Here is a 27,865-nt window from a genome sequence, read left to right on the forward strand (position 1 = left end):
GTTTTTTTGTGTGTTTGCTGTAATTGTTAATTTTAACCATATGGTTGTAGTATATAGCATGATTTCTTATGCTTCTGTTCATATTTCAGATAAATACACTCAAATACCTTCCTAATGTGAAATTTAGCTTTTGAATGGTTTTGAATTCACAGACATCTTAATGTATGTTTAAATTGCCTTCTGTGTAAATTTTTAAGCCCATTAATTTGTGTATTTTTTTTAATAGGCTGTTAAAAATGAAGTGAATGTGCCATGTTTGAAAAATTTTGTGGAGATGCTTTATCAGACTACCTTTGAATTGAGTTCAAGAAAGAAGCATTCGCTGGTATTTTAAAGAAATATTTCAACTTCTCCATTTTGCTCATCTTAGGCTCTTAAGCTAGTACAATATATGAGGAAAAGCTTATCAGCTGTATTAATTCAAATCTTAATGTCTCAGTATAATTAAATTCCCACAGTGTATGTGCATTTGTTCTAATTTTGCTTTGTTTCTTTGTGCAGATTATGTGCTCTTGTTATCTCACATGTGAGATTGTCTTGAAATCAGTGCTTGTTTTTGATTATTTTAGTGGGTTTTAGCAGAGTTATTTAACCTAATGTCCTTTTGATAAAAAACTTGCATTCAGGGAGTCTGTATATTTAAATTAGGGTTAGTTAAAAGATACAAGTGTCAGACAAGACTTTCATAGCAAAATAGCAGCTTCCTAATAGCCCTGCTCTGCCTCCTGTTTGCCTGTTTCTCTCTTCCCTGTTTCCCTCCTCTCTTCATATATTTTGTTTTTCTTTTTCTGCTATTTTTTTATTGTCTCTTATTTATGCAGTATTTGGTTGTTTTTGATAACTATGGCAGCCATGTTTCAAGTCAATTCACGTGAGTTCGCTGGAAATGTAGAGCTAAATTTTGCATTTCAGTTGGCATATTCACTAAATGCAAATGAATTTAAAATATTTTATTTTCACTTTTCTGTTAGTGACAAACTTTACTTTCTAGTATTCTGAACATATGAAGCATATGTCAGTGTATTGGTTAATCTCCTTTTGTAAGAGTAACATAAAGTGCTTTATGTTAGTATTCAAAATGCCATTTTATTTATGAAGTTAGAAACATTGTATTGAGAGTACAATTTACCTTCTCATCCTCATTCTTTCATTTTGCTCCTTAATGAGATCTACAATCAGATATGGTACTAATCACCATTATGTGTTAAAGTATGTGATATTTAAACAAATCTTACATTACTAAAGCCAAGCAAAGTGATTCACTAAAAGTAGATCTTGAGCAGAAGTAGCATTTCTGACAATTTAAAGCCTGTCTCGATATTTACTGAGTTGATGTTTTTCCTAAATGTTCTTGGAGGCAATTCAGTCCTGCCCAGCATGTAGGACTCCATGAATTGAGTCTTGTGGTTGCAGGGAAAGCATGAATATTGTGTGAAGGGTGAGACTGCTCTCAGTCCTTGTTGAGATCAGGCCTTCCTGGGGGATGAACTTCACCTTGGTCCCACTGCCCTGGTCTGTGACCATGAGCTCTTACAGCACCCAGGGGGTTACCCAGGGCACTGTGCCTGGCATGAGTGCCTCAGTGCAGGGGAGAGGCTGCTGCCATGCAATGCCAGGACTGTGAGAGTGAGAGGCAACAGCCTACTGTGTGTCCCATTCTCTGTGTACAGCACTTAGGAGGTCTGCAAAGAGCAATTTGATCAATTCTTTTTCCCCCCTACTCATAGGCTTTGTATCCATTGATCACCTGCCTGTTGTGTGTCAGTCAGAAACAGTTTTTTTTAAATAACTGGCACGTTTTCCTGCAGAACTGTTTGTCACATCTAAAGGTAAGAATCCTTTTTAATTAAGGAACTGTTGCAAATCACTCTCATTTATTACGATATGTTCTCAGCATTCTTGTGCCAAATAAACAATGAATAATATTTGGCTGTTTAAAAGGACACTGAAATATTTTTCTAAAAAGAAAATAAATGTGTCAAGTCTCTGTTTTTATTAAACTTAGTAAGTAAGTTTTTGTGATGCTGTGTCATGTTGGAAATAAGTGTGGTCCCCTTGGGGATTATAATTTTTATTGAGTAAAATCTGCAGATGTGTCTGCTAATAAAGGCTATTTATGCCAGAGAAAATGCAAACTGTAATTCTTTATGTGCAAATTATATGTGAGAAAACAAGTGACTTGTCTGCTCTTCTAAGTAGAATCTATAGGAAGTGCAAAATTCCTATCTCTTGATTGCTTATTGAAGGAATAGAAAAGGAACTGTGAGACCAGAAAAGATGTTACATCTACAGCCTGTGATACGTATTTAAAAAAAAACAATTACAGTGTCCCTTTAACTTGTGACTTAGGTTAATAGCATTGTAAACATCAATTGGTTGATTAAGACATCAAGATACTTACAAATGAGCGACTTTCTTGTAACATTAGTTGTTGTACGTATTCTTTCCTTGATTATGATTAACTTAATTCATGATTTTTCCTAATGTATTGATTTTGAAAATGTTAATAAATTCTTTGATCCTCCTTCACAATACTGATTCTGATTAGATATGAATCACAATTCTGAAGCTTTTTAGTAAAAATACGTAAACCAGCATGAAGTTGAAAGGAAACCGGTTTAGCTGCTTGGATTGTTCTTAAGGGTCATTTTGTTCTTACAACATCTTTCATACCTTTCTGTTGCTTGTTGGGTTTTGTATATTTTTCATCTAACATTGCAGTTCTTTTGCAGTATTTGCCTTGATTTTTGTTTGTGGTTTATTTTGCTTATGGAGGCTGCTTGTGCTTTGGTTTTTAAAGCTTTTAAATAAACTCCTTCCAATCTAGGAGTTGCCTTTTTTTGGCATAATGTCCATTGTTGATAATGGATGTTTTAAAACTATAAATGCCAGTGAGTTTAACTGGTAGTTGCTGAGCATGCATTTTATATTTTACTTAGTTTTGTTAACCACTAACAGCTTAACACGTTTACTGTAAGGCTCTATTCAGCAGAAATTCCACATACGAATTTCTGCAATTCAGAATTTGCAGTATTACATTGCTGTGCTATCAATGAGTTATTTAGGATATTTTATGTCTTGGTTTAATTTGGCACACCAAATACTGTGGAGTTTTTTGGGTGCCTACCTTGTTCAGAAACTTTGTTGAGCTTAGTCTTGAAAAATACACCCCCACTGTCCTCATGTGTCTGATGAGTTAATGTGTTCTTTTGTTTCTGAAGCTAATTAAATGCATGCACTCTGTAATAAGTAATCTCATTAATTTATAAATCTGAATTTCACAGTTTAGTCTTTTAGATTTCCCCTTCCCTGTTTTATTTCCTGATTTTCTAATTACTGAAGTTACTTTATTTGCAGTTACTAAAATATGTAAAATTAAGTAAGAAATGCAGAATCCATTATCTTTAGTATCTTTGATTAATAAAGTAGTTTGAGAGTTACTAGGAGATACTTAGAGCACTAATAAGGTTCATCTACCCCCACTGTATTAGGAATTGAAATAATGATAATACTTAGCCTGTGTCACAGGGCTATTCTGTGAAGAGTACAGGCATGCTAGCAAGTCACCAAGTGGTACCGTAGGTCATGAATTTGTGGTGCTCTCCTTACTCCCTGCTGACTGCCCAGTGAAACCCTTACTTAGCCATGAACATCACTTTGGTCTCACTTTGGTGACTGAAATAAGCCGTTTCCAATTTGCAAAGGTGTGAAAGCTCACACCTGTGCAGTTGCCCCATAGTACCTGATGCACAGTATGTTCATACCCTGCCTTACCTTCTGATGCTGCATTAAATTTGGTAATGCTCCTGGAGGTGCCCTGAATCCTAATTCTGGCAATATTTATGTCCTTTGTAAACTCTCTGTGCTGGATTTCAGTGCACATTGCCTTTAGTTATCCTCAGAGCAGGCTTAGTGTATGGGAAGAACATCCTAGCCTTGCTGAAAGGAGGAGCCATAGTGGTCTGGACCAATGCAAATAGCACATCAGTAAGTTGTAAGAGTCAGTTTAGACCAGCAGTGTACTAAAGAGGTTTTTTTTTTTTTTTTTGGTATATGTATAGCTGGCTTTGTCCCACAATGCTGTTGGGGTGCTGTTTCAGCATTGAGCCCAGCAAGCATTTTTTTACTCACTAGTGTAGGCAAAATTCTGAATTTGTTCAGCAGACGGTAACACCAGAGCAGTATTGTAAAAAACACTTACTTTTTTTACTAGTATTTAGACAGACTAATTCTAGGCAGTTTGTCTGAAAGTTGATACATTTTTGGATGAATCTGAGTTGTTGTGGTATCTTTACTACCTCTTCTGGAGAGAGGAAGGAATATTTAAGAAAGTGCAGAAATGGGAGAGAACAGTGTCTGTCATTCTGCACCACTGTTGGCTGGAAAGAGAGTATTTTTCACAGTTTACCCATAGTGTCTGTTGCCACAAAACCTTGAAAGTTGAAGGAATGTTTTCTGCCACTATAGCAAAACCTTTATTTCTACTGAATAGAGTCCTTGCTAGACAGCTATCTGTTGGTTTTGTGCTTTTTTTTCATCTAACATGCATGTGCCTTCCATTCTCATGTTTGTTATGTTTTGCTGTCTCACATTGCTTTATTTAGATGCCATCTAACAACAGTATCAGAAAACAAATAGAAACACTGCAGGTGAGTTAATATGTTGTAACTCAGTGAAATGTTGCTTTGTCTCATGTAAATACTTTCGTTTTGATTTTTTAATGTTGTTTGTTGTATTTTGTGCTTTCCTTTCTTTGTAAAATTACTGTTAGTACTGTTAAGAAGCCACAGGACTAAGAATAGCTAATGTTTCAAAGATCTTTTTTTTCTTGCCAGGGAGTAAAGGAGAAAGATCAGAAAATTGTCTAACACAAATTTTTCCTTGGGGGTGAAAGTGTGGCTTTGTGAGATTGATTATCAATATCACAGCTGGTTTCCCTGAACAGCAATGCATGTTTCCACTGGAAATAACAACCTAATCAGATGTATGGATTTTTCTGTTACTTCATTTCAAAAAGTGTCTTGCATGCAAGCAAACGGAAAAGATTTTCACAATAAAAAAATGTGAAACTGATTTACTGTAACATCTTGCAGTGCACTAACTTCAAAGACTTTTACACTGTTGGTTTTGCAGGTTTTAAAAAGTAGAAATTGTTTTAGTTCAGAACAGAAGAAAAGTTTAACATCAGTATTAAAAAGTACTTTCTTCAGTAAGTGACTACATTTGACTAACGTGGAAAAAATGCTGTTTTGTTTCTTGCCATCATTGAGATGTGTTTCATTGACTCATTTTAATGTGTCATGTAAAACCACCATAGACTTGCTCTTACTTTTTTGGTTTTGTAACAGATACTGTTCTTGACAACTTTTTTCATAGTCTGCTGATAGCATAATTTATGTTAAAAGTTTTAGGATTTGAAACAAAACTATGTTTTATGAAACATTATATAGAATACTTTAAAATCTGACAGATGTCAGCCAAAAAAGACTAAAATTCAGCTAGGTTGTTATATTACATAGCCCCCTATTCCTTATTCTAGTTGCTGTAATGTCTAAGAGAAAAGGAAGCACTGATATCTTAACACTAGGTTTATGCTAAGTGTGCTATGATTCAAACCCAAAAAGCGATTTTCTTCTAGTATATTTGTTTAGTTCCTCATTATAGGAAGTGATAATGAAAATTTTCAATTCTTGAAATAATAAAAGTACTGCGAGATTTATTTTGTAATTCTTTTAAAAATGTGAATGCCTCTTTATATGTTCTTTTTTTTTCTTTTATAACAAACCATCTTTGTCATAACTACTCAGAAGTAGCTCTGTTGGGGGATACACCCGCTAACAGATCAAATGTTGTTTACATATTATTAAAATGTCTGCTATATTATTAAAATATCTGCTACCTTGCCCATTTTTCTATTAGATGATTAAAAGCCAACAATACATTTTTGGTTTACTTCTGGACCTGTAAATTAAGCTGCCCTGTAGAAATAAGAAAACTGAAGCATTACTCAATTCCAGATGCATTTCAGATAGACTTTGATAACACATGTACCAATGAATTCCCCAACCTACTCTGACAATCACTAATTGTTGGCCTGTAAATTAAATATGAGTACTAATATTGTGGGATTTTTGCCGCTTAAACTGATTAAAATCAAAGCTATCACAGTCTCACCCTGTGGTACAGTTGTGTTTGCTTCTTCCTCACAGTAGCACTGCAGGTAAATTAACTGAACAGTGGGACAGTTATCAGTGTGCATACTAACCAGGGACAGGTATAACTTTTTACTGGATAGATTTTGTCCAGATCACTTCCCTGAATTTACCCACTGCCTAGTTACAGGTGCTGATTCAGAGATGATGGCAGCACATTTGATGAGTGTGACCCTTCACGGAGCAGCGTTATCACTGATGTAAACTGGTTTAAATTACTCCCTCTAATATTCTGGTAGACAGTCATGTATGTTACTTGTCTGTACTACTTTGAAATAACATTTATACCTCTGTGATTCTGTGATAGGCTTTTAGCATTTCTTAAAATAAGCTGCTGCCAAAACCAGTAGTCTGGACTCACCCATGTTAAAGCCCCCAAAATTACTCTGCTTTGTGCATATACATAAGCTTTTACACAGACATGCATATGAAATTATTTTGATCAGATTACTGGTGCAAGTTGGACTTTCTTACCACTAGAGTTTATGCAGAGGGAGCATTGAGGCTGTGGAGGAGAGAACAGTGAATGAGACCATCTCTTTTTGAACAGTATGGTTGTAGTTCCACTTACACCCTTTGTAAATTTGCACTTCATTTGTCCTGGTTGGACAAAGTCATCTGCTCTTCTGACTCACTGACTTGTGGCACAAAATATGAAGTTAATTGTGTTCAAGTCATCATATAGATATATCTTGAAACAGAGAGACTTCACTGGAAATGGGGAAAGTGTAGTTTTGGGGTTCTTGTTTTGGTTTTTTGTTGGTTTTGTTTGGGTTTGTCAGTTTTAATGCCTAAAAAGTTGACAACTGGGAATCACTTACTATATTCAAAAGTTTATACATATGGCCAAGTCCAGGAATCTTGCTGGACAATTCTAGACTATAAGTACTCCCAGAATCCCTATTTGGAAAGGAGATTTCTAGAGTTGGTACAAAGAATGTTAGTTACTTACTGTTTTACACAGTTTAAGAGCTCAGAGGAGCAAAACTAAACTCATAGCAGCAGCTTTAAGACAAAAATAGTTTTGCATACAGTACATAATTTAAACTGAATTGTGCTGCAAAATTTTATGTTAATTCAAGGAAAGGTATCGTAATTGTTACAATAAAAATGCATTGGAAGTGGTGAAACACTAATACAGCCTGCAGGAAATGTCTGATGTGTGTGAAGTCACACCCAGAGAAGCATCCTTGTGTGCCTGCCCTGTTTTGCATTCTTTTCTTCTGCACCTGCTACTGTCTGCTGTCACAGACTGAGTGATGGAACGAGACCTTGTGCCTGATCCAAAGCAGCTACTCCAATGTTTTACACAAACTATAAATTAGTTTGCTATGAAGTAGGTATTTGTTACCAGTGGCTTTTTGAGAAAAGTTCTTGGAAGCAATATACTCATGGTGTGTTCATCTCAAGAGGAATATCTGCTTTTTAGTTACTGTTCAGCCCTCAGAGTTAGAGTTGTGTGTAATGAGCTGGAATTACTAGTTAAAAATTTAGGTAGTATTGGAAATATGCAATACAGGCTTGTTTTTATGAAAAAATATCAAAAACTTGTAGTAAGTATTAAAGCCATCTGCTTTCATTGTTAAAAAAATTTAAAAAGAAAAAGTAATGATAGAATTTTGTCAGTGTCTCACAGGCAACAATAACTGTATTTTTTAATTTATTTTACAGAATAAAGATCCCAAAATGTCCCGCGTTGCACTGGAATCTTTGTATAGGTTATTGTGGGTTTATGTTATTAGAATTAAATGTGAAAGCAACACTGTAACTCAAAGGTGAGTTCATTATGCAAAGTATTTTAAACTATTGGTTGTGAGAGATTGTATTCCCACCTAATGATATCAGAAGAGATTTTGAAGATCAGGGTTGGTTGAGTCAAGTAAACAGAGGACCAAACATTTTATCTTAATAGAGAAAATCAAAAGTGCTTGAGTATTTTGATGGAAAGAAGGAAGAGTCTGGTATTGTCTTTGCAGGGATAGAAGAGGGCAGAGAGATAAGCAGGAAATTTATTAATGTTAAAAGGCACTAATGGTGCCAGAACAAATCGGGTATGAAGTGTCCATCACTAAGTATAGGCTGAAAATGAAAAGGTTTTCTTTATAACTGTGCATAGTGAGAATTTGGAATAGTCATTCAGATTTTGCCCCTCCTCCTGACTATTAATAACTAGTTTAAAACAAGATCCTTTTCAGTTTATAAAGGAACCCAAGATCCTATTGCCTGTGAAAGCTGGGGTGGTACTTCCTGTATGTGGTCCTACCTGTCATAGGCTTCTGTGTTATTTCATAGTAGCCCCCCACACACACACACTTCAGATTTGAACTATAACATCTATGCTGTTATAAGGAGCTATTTTTAAAAGACCTTTTTATTTGTTTTTGTTTCTAAATTCTTGTAGCCGTCTCATGAGCATTGTATCAGCACTTTTCCCAAAAGGATCACGTAGTGTGGTCCCACGAGACACACCTCTGAATATATTTGTGAAGATTATTCAGTTCATTGCTCAGGTAAGAATACATATAGGTAGAGCTATAATAATAGGATGTACATTATTTGGAACAAATGTAAATACACGGTTAGTTTTTGAAATGTTTGTACTGAATTAATTCTACTATCTTGAGTAGAATTTCCCTGAATACGCGTAACAAATGAAATAACTCGTTCTCTTCCTAGTAGTGGCAAAAATTTTTTTTTAAACTTTCAAAACTGTTGTGTGTGAACATTATGATCATTAGTATTTACATTTGTATTGCTCTGTTGGGGGCTGTGTGTGTATATATACACATATATAATACACTAATAGAATTACTATATCCATTATGATATTTTTATAAGGGACAAATCATTAGAACAGTAATACCCACTTACATTTTGCCTGGAGACTGGCCTCTATAGACAGAAATAGAATGCTATAAATGCAGTAGTGTATAGTTGGCATTGCATTATGATTTGTATTATTTTAGGTGCTTCTCTTGTCCTAATACCAAAATGCAGGATACAGTCTCACAAAGTAAACTCTCATTAATCTATAACCTGATAGATTAGAGACATCTTTTCCTATCTTAGAAATAGCTTGTCTGTGCATCAGCTTCCAAAGCAGTTTGGTTTTGGTCATACAGGGATGAGGCAGAACACACAACTCATCCCCGTTTATATTTTCTTGTATTTATATTTTAATGTTTTTTTATTTCTTAGGGCTTCTCTTTATCCCTAATTTTTGGTCTTCTATAACAGCTCATCCTATTTGTAAAAATATGTTCAATCTGAGATGAATTGTCTGGGAATTTTTTCAGGAGAAACGGTTCAACCATATCAAGGAATGAGCTGTGTTGAATTGTTTTAGACTAAAAAAAAAACTAAGTCTTAAAGAGGAAAATAAATACTTTCTAAACTTTTTTTTTTCTTTTTGAACTTGTAAGATGTGATACCCAGTGAGTGTGCAAAGCCAAGAAATTATGCGTATTAACGTAAAAGAGATGATCATATCAATCTGTTTTCTTCTATAGGAACGTTTGGATTTTGCAATGAAAGAAATAATATTTGATCTCCTTAGTGTTGGAAAATCACCTAAAACCTTTACTATTAATCCAGAGGTAAAAAAAGCTCCTTACTTGCATGTCATGAGAACAGGGCATTGGGGAAATTTTTTGGGGGAAGTGGATAACTAAGTTTGAGCCAGGTTAAAGGCAGATAAATGAGTATCTAAAGGAGTGTCCTGTTAACACTAAGGAAGTAATTGTAGTTGTGCACAGTTCCTGTTTGATTTCAACAGCAGCAGTTCTACAGTTAAGACTTATTTCAATAATCATTTCAGGAAGGATGGTTTTTATTTGCAGTGTAACTGTAAAGCATTTTTTCGGGAAAGTCATACCTAGCTCTTCAAGACCCAGTCTAACAGATGGGATCTTTAAGCACTGTGTGTCTTCTGTATGTTCTTCTAGAGGTTCATATCAACTCCTTTAGTGCCAGTACTATAAAATATTCTGTATCTTAGCCTGGGCCAAGTCAGTTCACTTAAATCAGAGTGTGGAGCAGCACAGAAGGTGTGTGTGTGGGTGTGTGTATGTATTAAATAAACTTTATTCTTGTTTCTTTCATTACCCTAATATGTAACATTTAAATAAGGTCTGTCCTACTGGAACCGTACTGCTGTCTGTTTAAAAGAGAGGAAAAATGCAATTTGTATTTTGTCTCTGTGTTACTTCAATATTGTAATTTCTTCTGTTTTCTCTTTCCTTTTCTTGTCCCTTTTTTGCTCTTGAAGAGGATGAATATTGGCCTCAGAGTCTTCCTTGTCATAGCAGATAGCTTGCAGCAAAAAGATGGTGAACCACCAATGCCAACAACAGGAGTTGTTCTGCCTTCAGGAAATACTCTGCGTGTGAAGAAAATTTTTCTTAATAAAACGCTGACAGATGAGGAAGCAAAAGTTATAGGTATGTTGTATTCTTTTGTAAGTTGGCATTTCAGTGTGTATGTTTATATTCTCAGTTATTTTCAAGCAGTACATTTGTGTGTGACTTTATTTATGTATTTATTTTAATTGAGAATGAGAATCTAATGGGACTCTCTATTAACAGAACTGCTTTGATTTGTTAAAGAGGGCTGCCAGACAATATTGACCCTCTGGTGTCTGAGACCAAATCCAGGGCTTTTCTGGAAGTATTTTGCATTGCCAAATAAACACAAAGAAGCCTGAGTGCAATTAGTGTGGTAAATGACAAGTTTTGTTCCCTTGATGTCACTCCAGAATGTCCCAAATGTCTCACAGCTGAGTAAGGCAGTCTTGATCCCTATGCTCTATTGATCTTCTGTGAGTGAGGTAGTCATCTCCAAAGGAATGCTTCAACATGTTTAGTTCTAAACTAGAACTAAAAAGCTTGAAATTGAGAAAATGAAAAAGCAACTAATGGTTACTTGCTATTGTTTTTCTGAAGGAAACTTCTACTTTCATATAATATCTGATATTTACTATTTATAGATATATGTTTCATATACACATGCATTTGTTTTTACACTTAAAGTATGTATTTCATGTCATCTGGGCAATAAGAAATTTGTCCTAAGCTGAATAAGTGGCAGATATTTTAATAAAAATGTGAAAAAGGATGATGGAACTCTTTGACTTTTCAGGAATGTCCATATACTATCCTCAAGTCAGAAAAGCACTGGATAGCATTCTTAGGCATTTGGACAAAGAAGTTGGAAGGCCCATGTGCATGACTAGTGTGCAGATGTCCAATAAAGAACCAGAAGACATGATTACGTATGTACTGAATAACAGCATTTTTAGCTTCACAGTAGAATCATGTTTTTATGCTCTGATGTTGCAGGTGCCATCATTAATGCACTACAGTTGTGGGGTTTTTGCTTGACTGTTAGGTGAATGTTAATTTCATTCATTATTGGTAAAAATGTTAGTGTTACCTCCTTAGTTCTGGCATGAAATCAAATACATATATATATATATATTTATATATGGTGTACTGAAGTAGATTTTCCTCTTTCTTTGTTGGTTATAAACTGTTTTTGTAGGGGTGAGAGGAAACCTAAGATAGATTTGTTCAGAACTTGCATTGCTGCTATCCCGAGACTGATTCCAGATGGCATGAGTAGGACTGACCTCATTGAATTGCTTGCAAGGTAAGAGAAATGGAATTCTGCTCTTAGTGGATGTTCTTTTTTAAATGCTGCGTGTGCATGTTTGTCAGTGCACTCTCTATGCAGTGTGAGTCACTGCATGCAGATTCTGTCCTTGCTGCTCCTGCCAGCCTTCTGCACTTGGTCAAGTTTTACTGGCCATAGTAGCAGGAGGTAAATTTATCCTGCAGACCTTGCACGCACTTTTAGAGAGAATATTTTGAGAAGTAGGAATTTAATTCTGTTATTTTGGGGTTTTGAACTTGTTTTATCTTTTCATTACTGCTGTAATACTTTTCTCTTTTCTTTTTCTTTCTATTGTAACTACTATAAATTTTCATTAAGTCATTCTTGTTTGACATTACCAAAATTTGAGACAGGCACTTTATTTCTTCTCTAGTAACCTTGCTTTGTTTTTCCATTTTTTTGGATCCAACACTACCCATATTCTTCCATGGGTTATTCTTCTCTTATCTCAGTCTAAATGGAAAGTACCTCATCAGTACTGATAAACAGTTGAGACAGATTTTTTAAAATTTTTATTGCAAGAATACTCCTGGCACAGAAATACAGGACAGCCTTTAGCTTTGAAATGATAAATTCATTTTCATATAATGTGTTGAGTTACATGTATAAAAAGTTAGTAATAATGTGAGAGAGTAAGTTTTTTTCTAACACTCTTTCTTCAGTGTTAAAAATCATGTAAAAGACATGAAAGTTTTAAGTTATAATATAGTACTGGGATAAGTATATTCTACCATAGCAGGCTTAGACCAGTTTTAAAGTATATATGCAAAGGATTTTTTTGTGACTTCTTTCTATCCAAAGTAAATTTCCTTTAGCTGCAAAAATAATCTGTTTTTTTTAATTTTAATTTGAAGAAAATAGCCTGTACATCACAGGTTGCTGGTCTGCTGAGCTCTAGTATGGTTGCTCAGATGCATGCAAAGATGTACCTTCGTTAAGACTTGACAGACTCTCTTGAAAGAAGTTTATTTGTATTAAGTTTTGTGAAACCGTACAATATTTCACTGTAGTAGAAGTGTCTTCTGTTACTAGCCAGTTAGAGGTTTATTCAGTGCAGCAAATGCATCTGTGTGGAGCTGTTCTACATTGTACAGTAAAGAAGGAGGAGTAAACACCAAACGTTAAATTATAAAGGCTGGTTAAGAGTATGCCTATCTAGGGTGATGATACCATTATTTTTTCTAAACAGGCTGACAATTCATATGGATGAAGAACTTCGTGCCTTGGCTTTCAATACACTCCAAGCATTAATGCTTGATTTTCCAGATTGGCGGGAAGATGTTCTTTCAGGATTTGTATATTTTATTGTGCGTGAAGTGACTGACGTCCACCCAACGCTTCTTGACAATGCAGTAAAAATGCTAGTGCAGCTCATAAATCAGTGGAAACAAGCAGCCCAAATGCACAATAAAACCCAAGATTCTCAGGTATATCTATATAAGGTCCTTTGACGTTAAAACATAGTTTGAATCTACATACAGACTTAGTAGTGGGTTTTATTGGTTTTGTTAAATTATAAAAATTGAGCTAACTTTCTTGCAGTGTGTGAAGACTTTTAGATCTCTTATTTTTAAATCAACATTTTTACAAAAAAAAAAAGTAGTCTCAAATTTTTAAGTATTGCCTAAACATTAATTAACGACCACATTTTGCTTACATTGAAGGTCATAAGGGGTAACTGGAAATATGTAGGAGTTATTAAACATTAGAACTAAACCTGTAATTTTTTACTAGCCAATAGAAAGGGTTCAAATAATTTAATATTATAATCTTTCATGAAAGAGTGTTGCTTGAGAATTTGAGGTTTTTTTAAATTTTGCTTTCACTGCTTCATCTCATGAGAAAGTGAAATGGAGAGGTTCTTGTGGCATTTGTTTGGACTAAATTCAGAGAGGTAATTAAAAAAAAAGAGCGAATAATATTATGTCATTCTCATAGTGCAAAATTTGACAAGTAGCCAAAGAGCTAAATACTTTATTATTAATTCTGCCATTGCCAATTATGGAACTGTGTCTTAGTTGTGTTTACTTTTTTCTTCATTTGCTTAACTTCTGCGATGTTTTTCTTAGCGTGGTGTATCCAATGGGGCTGCCCATACCCTGCCCCTGGAGAGGACCCTTTATTCCAGTGTATTTCATGTGGTAGAAGGCTTTGCTTTGGTCATCCTTTGCAGCACAAGGCCTGCCACCAGGCGATTAGCTGTCAGCGTTCTCAGAGAAATAAGGGCCTTGTTCACACTTCTAGAAATTTCAAAGGTAAGAGTTGATGAGCCATTCTTATGACTGCCTGGTGAAATTGCTTTTATTTTGACTTTCTTTGAGCTTGGTATGCTTTGTGTTTTGTAGAGTGATGATGAATTGGCTATAGATGTAATGGACAGACTAAGTGCTACTATCCTGGAGAGTTTCATACATCTCACGGGGGCTGACCAGGTAGGAGAGTTTTTATGTAAAGTTGCTTGTAAGATGAGGTAATTCTGCAAAGCTGTCCCAAATAAATATATTTTATATGAATATATTTTAAATTATAGTGTCACTGTGCTCATGCTAATTTTATCAGCAATTCATCACCGCAAACAAAGAGAAAAAGCCAAAAATTCTGAGGAACGCTGTGAGGTTGACACCACCACTGTAAACTTTCTGACTGATAGTGTGTCATTATCCCACCATATAAACACTGACAGCTGTGTCTTTATCTGGTATTTCTCATCTTGCTCATAGACTGCAATTTCTTAAAAGCAAAGGGCACTGCTTTTTTCTGCAGTGGTACTGTGTCATAACAGTCAATGTGCCCTTCATCCATGATGAAAGCTGTAATAACTGTCTGAATAACAACTGAATTCCATACTTAGGTATTTATCGTAAACTCCTAAGTATTAAGGAAACTTCTGATTTTAGGATTAGCAAACAAGCTGGAAATCAGTAGTAAGGCTTTTAGAGTACAAATCTTTCGGAAGAATTAAATCATTATGCATGAAAGGTCCTTTTTGTCGGATTTGCTATTTCCTAATGCCAGTTTGTTCCCAAACAACATGTTTATATAGCTGTTCACATTAAGAACGTCTTTAAAACCCCCATAAATTACTTGTTTTATCTGCTCCAGATGTGGTTTTGACACTGATACTTAATTAGATGCATATAACAACGAAGAGATTGTTACTTAATATACATGGAAATTAAATATTGCCTCATTCTCTTTCCTATGCACGCAGACTACTTTACTTTACTGTCCCAGTTCAATAGATCTACAAACTCTGGCTGACTGGAATTCCTCCCCAATCAGCCACCAGTTTGATGTGGTCAGTCCCTCACATATATGGATATTTGCACATGTGACTCAAGGCCAAGATCCATGGATTATAAGCCTCTCAAGTTTCATGAAGCAGGAAAATCTTCCAAAACACTGCCCAACAGCTGTAAGCTATGCTTGGACCTTTGCTTATACAAGACTTCAGCTGCTGTCTCCACAAGTGGATATCAAGTAAGTTGATTTTTAAAGTAAATACAGTAAATTATACTGGGTATTCTTTCAAGATTTATCATCTTTATAGTGTTATTATTTTTCAGTTAGGTAACATATAAACTCTTGATATTGTCTGTGAATTTAATTCAGCTTTATATAACAAAAAAGCAGATTTATATGGATAAGAAGTTACCTGCTGTAAAGATTAATTAATTAATGCCTTTGGCCATATTGTAGTTCAACAGATTTGAATATAAAGGAAGTGTGCATTATTGATGTACAAACCTGTTCTGAATAACTTATTCAGAGTTTACCATGTTAACAATTTGGGAAGCAATGGCATATGTATAATTGAGAAACAAATTCAGTAGAAAACTGAAGTGAAATGCAATAAACTTCATTTACTCTAAGCTCTTCTCTTTCTTTTTTTTAATAGCAGCCCTATCAATGCAAAGAAAGTAAATACTACTACAAGCAGTGACTCCTATATTGGGCTCTGGAGAAACTACCTGATTCTTTGCTGCAGTGCAGCATCTTCTTCAAACTCCTCCACTTCCACAGGCTCTGTGAGATGTTCCCCTCCTGAGACGCTGGCGTCTACCCCTGACAGTGGTTATAGCATTGATTCAAGAGTAGGTTCTTCTAAAGCTTATTGTATATAAGTCTACATGTTACTAGAAATGGAAACACCAGAGGCTATAATAACTATCACAGTTAGAAACTGGTATAATCTTAGGATACATTTGTTTTTCATTTGTTTAGAGTAGTGTTTTAGTTCACTTTTCCCAGTCTGTGCTTTGTATAGTTTTAAGGCAAGTCTAATAATGTAATGAAAACATTCACCCAATCTCAAAGTCTTACCTAGCAGTAATAAGGAAATGTTTTGTTTGCTGTTAAAGGGGTGGTTTTGCTGTCATTAGACTTATGCAGTTCTGAGCAAATGGCCTCTCACTGCAACAACAGAAACAGGGACCTATTCAGGCAGGATGTATCTTGTTATATTTTCCCAGTAACAGACACTCTTCTGTCTGCCTTGTTTCATATCATGTGCAGATGATTTCTTTTCCCTCTTCTTTGCATCTTCTTGTTCATCTCCTTTTTGGCTTCCTGCAAAATGCACAGTAGACATGAAGATAATTCATGGACTATGCAGCAGAGTTTTGGCAGAAGCATTCTCTTCCACTTGTTTTTTACCAAGATTATTTCCCTAAACCCGTGAAACTGTAGACTGAAAGCTTTGTTCTCTTTGGGAAGCACTCAAGAGTCTAAGGAGTTGGCACCAGAAACTTCCTTTTTCCCCAAGGAGGACAGATACACTAAACAAGCAAAGCATCTGTATATCATGTTGAGTCATTCATTGACATCTGACTGTGAAAATTAAGTAATGCAAAAAATAGTTAATACAGCTTTACTATTTCAGAAAATCTTTTCCATGTCAAAGATACATTTTACTTTTACCATTTTGAGTCACTGGTCCGGTGTGAGATGACTGTGAAATTACAGCAGATGTTTTCATGTCACCACCTTGTGGTAATTACTTCATTGTGTTTTATTCTGGTTTTCTTTTTAGATTATTGGCATTCCATCCCCTTCCTCCCTGTTTAAGCACATAGTTCCAATGATGCGCTCTGAGAGCATGGAAATTACAGAATCCCTTGTCCTGGGACTTGGCAGGACCAACCCAGGAGCTTTTAGGTAACTGTTTTGTTTTATCTGTTTTTATGCTAATTGATTACAAAGCTGGAGAATTGGAGCTCATTTTTTCTTATTTTTTTTCTTTTGAGAATTTTTTAAAAGCTGTGACAACTGATTGTAGTTGTATTTTCTAGCATTTAGAGGCATAATAGAGATGGTTAGAGGTTGTAAGAATTTTATGTAGAGATCATACCTGCATGAAGAAAAAGAAGTTATTAGAAAGAATAAACAGCTTATTGATATTAAAAGCTGCCCTTATCTGTAAGAACAGATTGTGTGAACTAATAACATTTGAAATTTTAATTATAATCAAGTTTGTAGAGTTGATAAACTCTCCTTATTGATATTGCCTTGGTTTTGAATGGGCTGATGCTTCTCTCCGATCACTTGTGTCCCATATTATCACAGATAAAAAGCCAATATTGAAACTGTAATGTTGAGTCCTCAGTTGTTGTATTCTGGTTTGTATCCCATTAATATCTCATAATTTCATATGCTTTCTGACTTACTCTCCTACCAGTTGTAAAGCAAGACTTTGTGCCAGGATCCTGAAGATCTGCTTAACAGCTCTAAAGTTTAGAAAATGCTTTCAGAGATAATCTTACCAGAAATCCTTGATTTCTAAACTAGAAGCAACTCATTCAGCAAGTTAAAAAAAAAGAAAAACTGCTCCTCATCAGTTTTATAATTTCTGTTTTCAAAATGTGTTTTGTTTCTGATGACCAGCTTTTTTCTCTGTCCAGTGCATGTGCACACACCAGATGCTAGCTGTATCCCGCCCTTCACCATTGCTGCTCTGCACTGATGTGGTGTTTAGCTTTTGTGGTTTTAGGCACTGTTCCTCCCCAGTTGTGGTGTTTACTCAGGAACTCTTTCCATTATAGATTATATGTATACGTAATCCACTTAAATTTATTAGAATTTTTTTTTGTTTTGTGTAACTGATCATATGAACTCCTCTAGGCATCTGTGGATCTGCATTGTAAGCTGACCCTTTACTATATTTTAGCACAAAAAAGTTTCTTCCAAATTATTTTCTGTGCTTTCTATGTTTGAAAGAAAGTATAGAACAATATCTAACCATGCATGAGTTTCTTGTAATTGAGTACACCACAAAAGTTTGTGCAGCATTCTGATCACTTGGACCCATTCTCTGAAGGAGAAACTTTGCATGAGGTATCAGAGGAGTCAGTCATTTACCATGAAAACTTTATGGTTTTGATATGTCTCAATTACAGCACCACAGGTAGTAGAAAAACTCCCCACTACAACAAATGGGGAGGCAGTAGTTACTATGTTAACAAATACAAAAGAAAAACGAATGTGTTTTTACCTTAATATTTTGTCTGCATAATTCCATACTACTGATGTCCTTTCCCTGCTTCCTTTTTGAAGTCATAAGAGTCTTAGTTTGGCAGAAGGAACTGGGTTTTCAAAGCAACTTGTCTGACTTCTGCCAGCGTATTGTTACTGGATTTAAACAATATTAACAACTAAATGCATCATAACAGCTGAAAGAGCATTGTATGATAAGCAACCAACATATTTTTCCCCCTAATGATATCTGTTTGCACCATATGGCTTTGTTAAACCTTTATTACGAAAATAAATGAAAATCATCTGTGATAGAAGTAAGCCATAATACTTGGAGAATGCAAATTTAGGGATAATTGTTTAGAGATAGATTTAATAATCTGCTTTAAATTAGGAAGAGAGCTTTCTAGGAAACTTCTCTTTTAAGAGCTACAGGTAAAGAAGTAAAACCTGAGGGGGGTTTAACTTGGGTTGTAACACTAGTTGCTTAGAAACATCTTTCAGTTGAGATGGTAATTTAATGTTTGTTTTTATCCTTTTAATTATTTTAATTCAGGGAGCTAATAGAAGAATTACATCCTATAATTAAGGAAGCACTTGAAAGAAGGCCAGAGGTAATGAAATAATTTCCATTATACTCAGTACAGTTTTAACTGTCTTCTCACAAAGAGGGAGTGTTAGTTATGTTTTTTAATTCCTGTATGTAAAAAGTCAGTATAACAGATAAAAAGGTGAAATGTTGCTTTTCTACATGATTCTGAGGTGTTTACATTAGAAGAGCCTCATGTTTGATCTATTATTCCTGTATCAAAAGAGGTCTTGTTTCAAATGATGAAGAAAATACTGTATCTTTTTACATATTCTTTTAATTTCCCTAATTTAATCATAGTTTTACAGAGTTGTTATTTTATCATCAGTGATGTTCCCATGATTACTGGTACTTAAAACATAGAATTGAGTTTTACTGTCCACCAACTTCGTTGGGTTTTGTTGTTGTTGTATAATGAAAAAGGTTTGTAATCTCAGCTGACTGCGCTAATGAAAAATTTTCCAGTGGAGAGCTTGTTTTACAAGTATGCTTTAGAAGTCTCTGTAGGTATTCATAGACTAAAAAGGCAAACTCAGAGATGATTACTCAATATTTTTTGTGGTAACTAATATTCCTATAAGTAATAAATTTGTAATTACAGATGATGGGAAGGAACAGCACTTCTCTTTCAAAACATTACTGTACTGTGTTTTGTTAGGCTTGCATACAAATAGTAGAATCATTGAATATTTTGTGTTATAAGGGACCTTTAAAGGTCACATAGTCCACCCACCATGAAATGAGCAGGAATATCTTCAACTACATCAGGTTTCTCAGAGCCCTGTCCAGCCTGACCTTAAATGCTTCCACAGATGGGGCATCTCTCACCTCTCTGGGCAACTTCTTCCAGAGTTTCACCACCCTCGTAATATAAAGTATCTTTTTTATATCTAGTCTAAATCTCTATCCACTCTTAGTTTGAAACCATTGCCCCTTGTATCACAACAGGTCCTGCTAAAAAGTTTGTCCCCATCTTTCTTATAAACCCCTTTTAAGCACTGAAAGGTCACAATGAGGTCTCCCTGGACCCTTCTCTTATCTAGCCTGAGCAGCCCTAGCTTCTCCTCACAAGAGAGGTGTACCAGCCCTCTGATCATTTTTGCAGCCCTCCTCTGGATGCTCTCCAGTATGCCCATTTCATTCCTATGCTTGAGGACCCAGAACTAAGCACTCCGGGTGGGGTCTCATGAGAGTGGAGCAGAGAGACAGAATCACCTCCCTCAAAATATGTAGGAAGACTGCCTTTTGCACTTCATTGTTTTATATGTTGCTTCTATTGGCAGGAGACTGACAAAAAACATTATCTTGATAATACATGTAATAGCAAACCTGGTATATCTCGGAGGGAATCCCTATTGCGATAGGGAAAATGTTTGTTCATTGCCTGGTTTATTAAAATTTTTAGCAATTTTGGTAACTGATCTTAAAAGGTTGGCACCTCTAATATCTGATGCCAGTTGTAGTACAGATATAATAATGCTTTTATATTCCACACTGATTTTCTATTTAGTTTTTCTTCTGCTTCATTTAATTTTGTGTTTCCTCTGATAAATAGAACATGAAACGGCGCAGGCGTCGAGATATTTTACGAGTACAACTAGTACGAATATTTGAACTGTTGGCAGATGCTGGTGTCATTAGTCACAGGTAGGGGCAGCACAGATGAGAAGTTGTTGGTATTTGTGAATTGTCACTTATATACTTATGAGTCAGTATAACAAGATTGCAAAATTCATCAATGAGTTTTAGTATACGACTAAATAAAGAGACGTGGTTTTATAAAACTCAGAATTTTGCTGGCCTTCTGATCCCTCTCTCCCCCATGCTCTTTGTCACTGTGTTCTATGTTTTATTTAAAATGCTGCCATTCCCCAGGACATTGCTTTGAACAGGCAGTATGTCATATTCCTTCTTGTTTGTGTGTGCTCAAACATCACACCAGCTGTGCAAATCATGAGTATTCTGTGATAATTCAGGGACTTCTCCGTGTCTTGAAGTGCTGATGCCAGTCAGCACATCCTGTGCAGAGAAAGCTACTGCTCATTAATATTGGACCTTTAATTTTTGAAAGATGCAGAATCTTAACTTGGTTATTGAGGGGTTTTCCTCAGTTTACCATACTTGTGTAGGGATGCTTTGAAAGAAGTTTTGACATATGTTTTACAAGTCTCTTGGAATTTTTTCCCCATGTATGTGGAATTGTGTAAGAGCAAGTAGGTTAGGAGATGGTTAGCTCACTTCTCCCTCTCTGTTAGACAATGACACTTAGACGTGTTTGTCAACCTTAACAATATAATCAGTGTGAAACTCTCAATCTTTAAGCAAGCTACTACAGTATATTACAGAATGTTGCTTCAGAAGCATTGCTAAAATGTCTTTCAGCATGCAGCTATTTCAGAGTCCAACCATTAAAATCGTACTTTCCCTTATGTTAAGGTTCTCACTAGGGGAGGGGGAAGGGACTTTGTGTTTGAGGATTTTTATTATTATTTTTAACACTTGTCCTCAGTATAAGAACTAGTTCTGTGGAAGGATGAGTGATTTTGGATAATTAGATTTGATTATTAGTTTGCTTTCACTGGAGTTTTTTATTTTAACACTGAAGTAGAAGCTGGATTAAGAAATTAAGTATTTGCAGTGATGAGGGTGTAGGGATTTTTAAAGATAAAAAAAGGATGACTCTCAAAAGTTGTATGTAATGATCATGCTATTTGATTTTCTAAATTTATTTTTAAGTGCAAGTGGTGGCCTTGATAATGAAACACATTCCCTCAACAACACTTTACTTGAGTATGTTGATCTAACAAGACAACTCCTAGAAGCAGAAAATGAAAAGGATTCTGATACCTTGAAAGATATCCGATGCCATTTTAGTGCCTTAGTGGCAAATATCATACAAAATGTTCCAGGTATGTAAAAATGTAACTTCTGATTGCTGTATTTAATATGCAATACCTTTTAAAAAACCAAAACCAACCAAGCAGAAACTAAACAAAAAGACGCTTTTTAGCTGAAATTTCAGAATACTTTGATTAAAAATAATTTGTGGCATCAGTTTTGAGCATAACTTAAACAGCATGAGTTTTAAGAGAGATTTTTGGTACTGTTTGGTGAAGTCTTGTTGGTTGTCTATGTATTTGCATATTGTGGACTAATAAATAGCTTGTTATTGTACACTACTGGCATTAAACAGGAAAATAATAAACCTATATCCAGCTATTACGATGTTAAAACAGTGGGTCTTTATATGGATTTTTTCTTTTCTATTCATAGTTTGGGTCTGTTTGTGTTGCATACTTTAGTTTAAAAAACTACAAGAGGAGAATGTATAACTGTGGGCTTTTCTTACAGTACACCAGAGAAGAAGTGTCTTTCCACAGCAGAGTCTACGCCACAGTCTATTTATGCTGTTCAGTCATTGGGCAGGTCCTTTTAGTATCATGTTTACTCCCCTGGACAGATACAGTGATAGAAACATGCGAATAAACAGACACCAATACTGTGCATTAAAGGTATTTTAACACTTTTAAATTTTGGAAATAAATTGTTACGTTGACATAATGTAGATTTAACATTTGGGCTTTTCTGATGTGGTTTTCACATCCATGTTGCCATTCATGACTTAGCACTTTCTTTTCCTTCTGCTTACATGTGTGTATTTACGACAGTTCAGCTTTTTCCATACTGTAACTATTGCACTTGCTATAGAAATCTCTTTACAATTACTACTGAGTCACCTCCTGTGAGTTTAGTTCTCAGTTGCTTAAATTAAAATCTTTCATCTAAATTTACATTAACAATGAAACTGACATATTAACTCTTCGATATGTCAGCATTTTAGTATTGACCCTTCCTTGTATTTGAAAATTGAGGAAAAATGATTTAATAATTTATTGAATAAAATGTTAAACATTATTTTAATAGCCTTGGTCTTCCTGCCTTAACAGGTTAGAATTTAATTATCTGATGTTTTAAAGGACTTAGTAAGAGCACCTCCTGTATCTGAGTTATTAAAATGTGTTTTTCAATTGCTTTCCAAAGGCTATGTCTGCTGTACTGTGTTGTGGCCCTGTTGCAGACAATGTCGGGCTTTCATCTGATGGCTATTTATATAAATGGCTGGATAATATTTTGGACTCACAAGATAAAAAGGTAATACAGGCAATGTCAACATTGCTTTGCAACTATCAATGCCTTCAAACATATGTTTCAGTGAATTTTCAGTCAGATTTGCCTAAATGCTGTAGAGTGGCTCAAGCTCAAAGCTGTTTCAGTAACACATGGTTTTGCACTGTCCTTCATGTGTATTCACCCTCTTGAGGAAGGTGGTCCCTAATCACAGTCTAAGAGCAGACAGGCAGTATGGAAGAGGAAAGGACAAGGGGTGAAGCACTATGTGTCATTTATGAACTGATCGACTGTGTTAAGTTGTAGTAATAAGCAGGTGTTCCACAAATTTAGAGGAGACAAGATTTTGAACATGAACTCTTGTGAGACCATAGAGTTCCTTGGGGTCCTTTGAAGTTAGGAGGACCAAGCTTTTCATCTAAACAGTAAAGTGAGCTTTAAAAGGTGGGACCTCTTTTGCCCTATAATGCTAGCACTACGTAAAAATATAGCTCCTGTGAGCTACTTTGATTCCAGGGAAGGTGCTAGTCTCCATGCAGATCTATCCCTTGTATCCCGCTGTAATTCCTGCATGTGTTTAAATGCTTCTGTGTATCTGAAGCTTTCAGGGCAGTATTCTGTGCAAGACATAAAAATAGTAAATAGCTCAAACTATTTGGAACTGAAGGGGAAAAAATGTCAGTAGAGCTGTCTAGTTATTTGTGTCAGTAGTTTATGACTGTGTGCAAGTTGAACATTAAACAGTGTGATTAGAATTATATGCTGTTACTTTAAGCTGTGGTGTCTTTGGTTTTGGATGGAACAGCTTCTATGTTTCCAAAGGTTTCAGGTTTCTTAAATATTTCTTTTCCTATTTTATGCCTATTTTTGTAAGTTGGTCTTTTTTTCTACATTTTAAAATATATTTTAACGCTTCCCTAGGTTCACCAGCTAGGCTGTGAGGCAGTCATGCTGCTCTTGGAGCTCAATCCTGACCAGAGTAACCTCATGTACTGGGCCGTTGACCGGTGTTACACAGGTTCCAAGCGGGTAGCAGCTGGCTGCTTTAAAGCCATAGCCAGTGTGTTCCAAAACAGGTACTGCAGCATTTTTCAAAACTTTAAAACTTCCATTTGCAGCATGTGCTTTCGTGTAGAGCTGTGGGTTTTGCTTCCCTAGAGAGAAAAGGTCACCGCTGTCTGTCTGCATGTGTTACTAGAGAAACTTCTCAAAATGTTATCCTATCCCCTATCATATCCCTTGTAAATTGAAATTAAATAGTTGAAATCTGAGAAAACCAAACATAATTGTACTTTTTTCATACTTGCAATTTATTCCTAGGGATTACCAGTGTGATACAGTGACCCTCCTGAATCTGATACTATTTAAAGCAGCTGATTCTACTAGGGCTATCTATGAAGTTGCTATGCAACTATTGCAGGTTTGTAAGCTAATTCTGATTATTACCTTTTTCTTTTAAAATAGGAGTTGTCCTATATATATAAATATATAAACAAATGGCATTATTTGGTTGTCTTCAGTAATGAAATACAATGTGGTTTTTTTTCTTCTCTGTTTCAGTAAATTGTTAGGCCAGATCCTTACCAGGCACAAATAGGCTTCCCTGAAAGTGTGTCTGTTTCCGTGCACTCAAAACCTGTATTTTCATAATACCTGCTTTTTCAAGAAGCAAAACTTTAATCAAGACTCTCTTGATTTGGCCCTGGAACAGAGTAATATATAGCTCCATTTGTCCAAAAGCAGCTCAGAGAGAAGCATATTGCTTCCCAAGCCATCACTGTCTGCTGAGCTAGCAGTCAGTTTTCCAATTTTTGCCCTATTACCAAACATTTCTTCATCTGTCCATGTGGAGAGATGACAGTGAAAATCTTGTTACTCATTTAATTTACTTTTGTATATTCCTTTCTGAGGTCATTTAGGGGTAAGCTTAATCTTACAGGCAGCATTAGCGTTTAAAAATAAATAAATCTGTGCTGCTTGTGGCTCAGACCTTAAGTCTTGGAGTTTTTTTCGAAGGTTTTTGTTGTCAGCTAAATTCAACAACAAAGTCCTCACTGAAGTCACTGAAGGCTATTGATATATCAGCCCCATCTTTCTTCTCAAGTGGACACTACTGCTTAAGATGAGCCTAAATTGATTTTTAAATTATCAGAGTGCTTTAAAAGCCTCCTGCTGCATCTCTACCACATCAAAGATTATGTTGTTCCTATCCATGTCTCATAGATGAGCAAAAATTGATATTGTTTGGAAATGCAAATGTTAAATTGTATTTCACATTTAATTATAGATAAATTTATATTTAAGATGGTATTTTGTGAAAGCAGATTTTGGAACTTAATTGCTGGAAACGCATCAAGTGGAACATATCTTAGCTAGTCTTCTAATAAATTACTACAGTGCTAGCAAATACTTCAGGTGTGTGGAGATCTCCATGGGTAAGAAACATTAAATGAGAGTAGATGATACATGAATTTAAGAAGTGATTTTTATATAAAGATTTGCACAGTAGCTCTATACTTAGCTTCAATTTCTGAACATTACTTTTGTAGATCTTGGAACCAAAGATGTTCCGTTATGCTCACAAACTGGAAGTTCAGCGGATGGATGGGGTTTTGGGTCAGCCTTCTCCTTTACCACATTTGTATTCTATGTCGTATTATCAACTGTCAGAAGAATTAGCAAGGACTTATCCTGAACTGACACTTGCTATCTTCTCAGGTAGGATTTTAAAACAAAACAAAAAACTTAATTAAGTCAAAAGCATTGTCAAAAGTGTGTAATTCTTATTTTTCAATATATGTAATTCACTAAAATCAGGATGACAATATCATACCAAATGGAGACAAAAAAACCCTACTGAGTGACAGTTTTTGTTCACTCATGTTTGAAAAATATTTTTGCAGACTTTTTAATAACCATGAAAAATCTCATTAGAGAAATAATTTACAATTGTTTTTGAAAATCATTCTTTCATTGTTCTCTCTAGTGTGTTCTTATTTACAATAGAATGCTTAAATACATTATTCTGTAGCATTTTTAATAACCTTTTACATAAACTAAAAAAAAAACCCTGCTAGGACTAATCTGAACAAGAAAACATTTTCAGTGTTCTGTTGCCAAACTTGGTACATTTTTTTATGCTGTAGGTTTTCAGTTCCCTCTTTCAATCAGAGGAGTATACACATAGACACACACGCATAAATACACACAAATGTGATTTCTTCAATGTACTGTTTGTCATCAGTGTCTTCAGTTAGCTCTGCTGAAGACTGTGGACTTTATCATTATGAAATGGCACTAATGAGTCAGCTAAACAAAAAAATCACATCTGTATCAGTGTACATTAATCAGCGTGGTGTGTTGGGCTCATGATTGTGGTCATGATTGTTGTTATCACCAAACCAGTTCTCATTATTGATTTGAAATTAATGTATGTACCTAATTTTTGAATGGCAGAAGTAAGTCAGAGAATCCAAACAGCTCACCCAGCTGGGAGACAGGTGATGCTGCATTATCTGCTGCCATGGATGAACAATATTGAGTTGGTAGACTTGAAACCTTTGCCAACCATTCGTCGGCAAGATGAAGATGAAGAAGATTCTTTGAAAGACAGAGAAATGATGGTGAACAGTAGACGATGGCTGCGAGGAGAAGGCTGGGGATCACCACAGGCTACAGCTATGGTTCTGAACAATCTGATGTACATGACTGCAAAGGTAAAATTAATTACTTAAGTGCTTCATCTTGTTTCAGTGGATTGTCCTGTTTAGGATGCAAGGAAATGCTGTTCAGAGATACTATGTCACCAAACTTCTAAGAGTTATTGTTCTTATTTGTGGAGATGCTTTATATACCCAAACTATACCCTATAGTTTTGAGGTATTTAAAGGAATATGTAATATAAACGTTCTAGTGGTTGTTATCTATAGTAATAGTACGTAACTGATGTTTTGCAATAGAGATGTCTAGCTGGATAGAGAATACCAGGCTGCCTGTGTACCTATGATATCAAAGTGGAGTTTTGGAACCCATCTTGCTACCAGAGGCTGATTGATTCCTCTTCTTCCTGTCATAGCTACTTTCAACAGAGAAGTAGTATTGGTCACATGCAATGCTCTTCCCAGTTCTTGTTATATCAGAATCCTGCTGATGCAAGATCATGTTTTGAGCTATAAATTAAAAAGTCTTGTCACTGTGTGGTCCATGGAGTTTTGTTCAGGATTGTCGGCAGCTGGGAGAATGGGTCTCTGTTAAATTTCACAGAATTGTTAGGGCTGGAAGGGAGCTTTGGACATCATCAGGACCAACCCCCCTGCCAACTCAGGGTTGTCTAGAGCATGTTACACAGGAACTTGTCTGGGTGGGTTTTTGGTCTCGGGAGAAGGAGGTTCCACGACCTCTCTGCACAGCCTGTTCCAGTGCTCTGCGACCCGCAATGGAAAGAACTACTTCTTCATGTTGAGGTGGAACTTCGTGTGTTTTAGTGTATGTTGAGGTGGAACTTCTTGTGTTTTAGTGTATGGCCATTGCTCCTCATCCTGTCACTGGGCACCACCGAAAAGAGTCTGGCACCGTCCTCTTGGCCTTTGAGATATTAATATGCATTAATGAGATCCCCCCCTCAGTCTTCTCTAGACTAAAAAGGCCCAGCTTCCTCAGTCTAACTTAATATATATCAATAAAATATATAGTGTGTACATATACCTGTAGATTTATATTTTCATACATTTATATCTATGAAAGAAAACAGCTATTTCCAGAATATGGTTTTAAAAATTAATCTGTGCAAAAGCAT

The 27,865-nt window shown here is 35.5% G+C and overlaps 1 protein-coding gene across 12 annotated transcripts in view; it reads left to right on the plus strand.

Moving 5' to 3' along the window:
- The window catches only part of FRYL (FRY like transcription coactivator), a 168,718-nt gene that overhangs the window by 91,035 nt on the left and 49,818 nt on the right, over nt 1-27,865 (plus strand). For 9 of the 12 annotated variants that reach the window (XM_085059004.1, XM_085059001.1, XM_085059003.1 and 6 more), the window contains 24 exons: nt 227-325; nt 1,728-1,829; nt 4,605-4,649; nt 7,884-7,987; nt 8,614-8,722; nt 9,722-9,808; nt 10,480-10,651; nt 11,349-11,481; nt 11,751-11,858; nt 13,072-13,309; nt 13,952-14,137; nt 14,228-14,314; nt 15,094-15,362; nt 15,781-15,976; nt 16,915-17,039; nt 18,910-18,967; nt 20,498-20,589; nt 21,679-21,851; nt 22,294-22,454; nt 22,984-23,094; nt 23,992-24,146; nt 24,391-24,490; nt 25,620-25,788; nt 26,527-26,786. In XM_085059004.1, the coding sequence (XP_084915130.1) occupies nt 227-325; nt 1,728-1,829; nt 4,605-4,649; nt 7,884-7,987; nt 8,614-8,722; nt 9,722-9,808; nt 10,480-10,651; nt 11,349-11,481; nt 11,751-11,858; nt 13,072-13,309; nt 13,952-14,137; nt 14,228-14,314; nt 15,094-15,362; nt 15,781-15,976; nt 16,915-17,039; nt 18,910-18,967; nt 20,498-20,589; nt 21,679-21,851; nt 22,294-22,454; nt 22,984-23,094; nt 23,992-24,146; nt 24,391-24,490; nt 25,620-25,788; nt 26,527-26,786 (3,339 nt within the window). The remainder of the gene's footprint in view (nt 1-226; nt 326-1,727; nt 1,830-4,604; nt 4,650-7,883; nt 7,988-8,613; nt 8,723-9,721; nt 9,809-10,479; nt 10,652-11,348; nt 11,482-11,750; nt 11,859-13,071; nt 13,310-13,951; nt 14,138-14,227; nt 14,315-15,093; nt 15,363-15,780; nt 15,977-16,914; nt 17,040-18,909; nt 18,968-20,497; nt 20,590-21,678; nt 21,852-22,293; nt 22,455-22,983; nt 23,095-23,991; nt 24,147-24,390; nt 24,491-25,619; nt 25,789-26,526; nt 26,787-27,865) is intronic. The other 3 variants (XM_085058998.1, XM_085058999.1, XM_085059005.1) reach the window with 1 other exon arrangement.

This window comes from Lichenostomus cassidix, chromosome 4 (assembly GCF_008360975.1).
Source record: "Lichenostomus cassidix isolate B80296 chromosome 4, HeHo_3.0, whole genome shotgun sequence".
NCBI lineage: Eukaryota > Metazoa > Chordata > Aves > Passeriformes > Meliphagidae > Lichenostomus > Lichenostomus cassidix.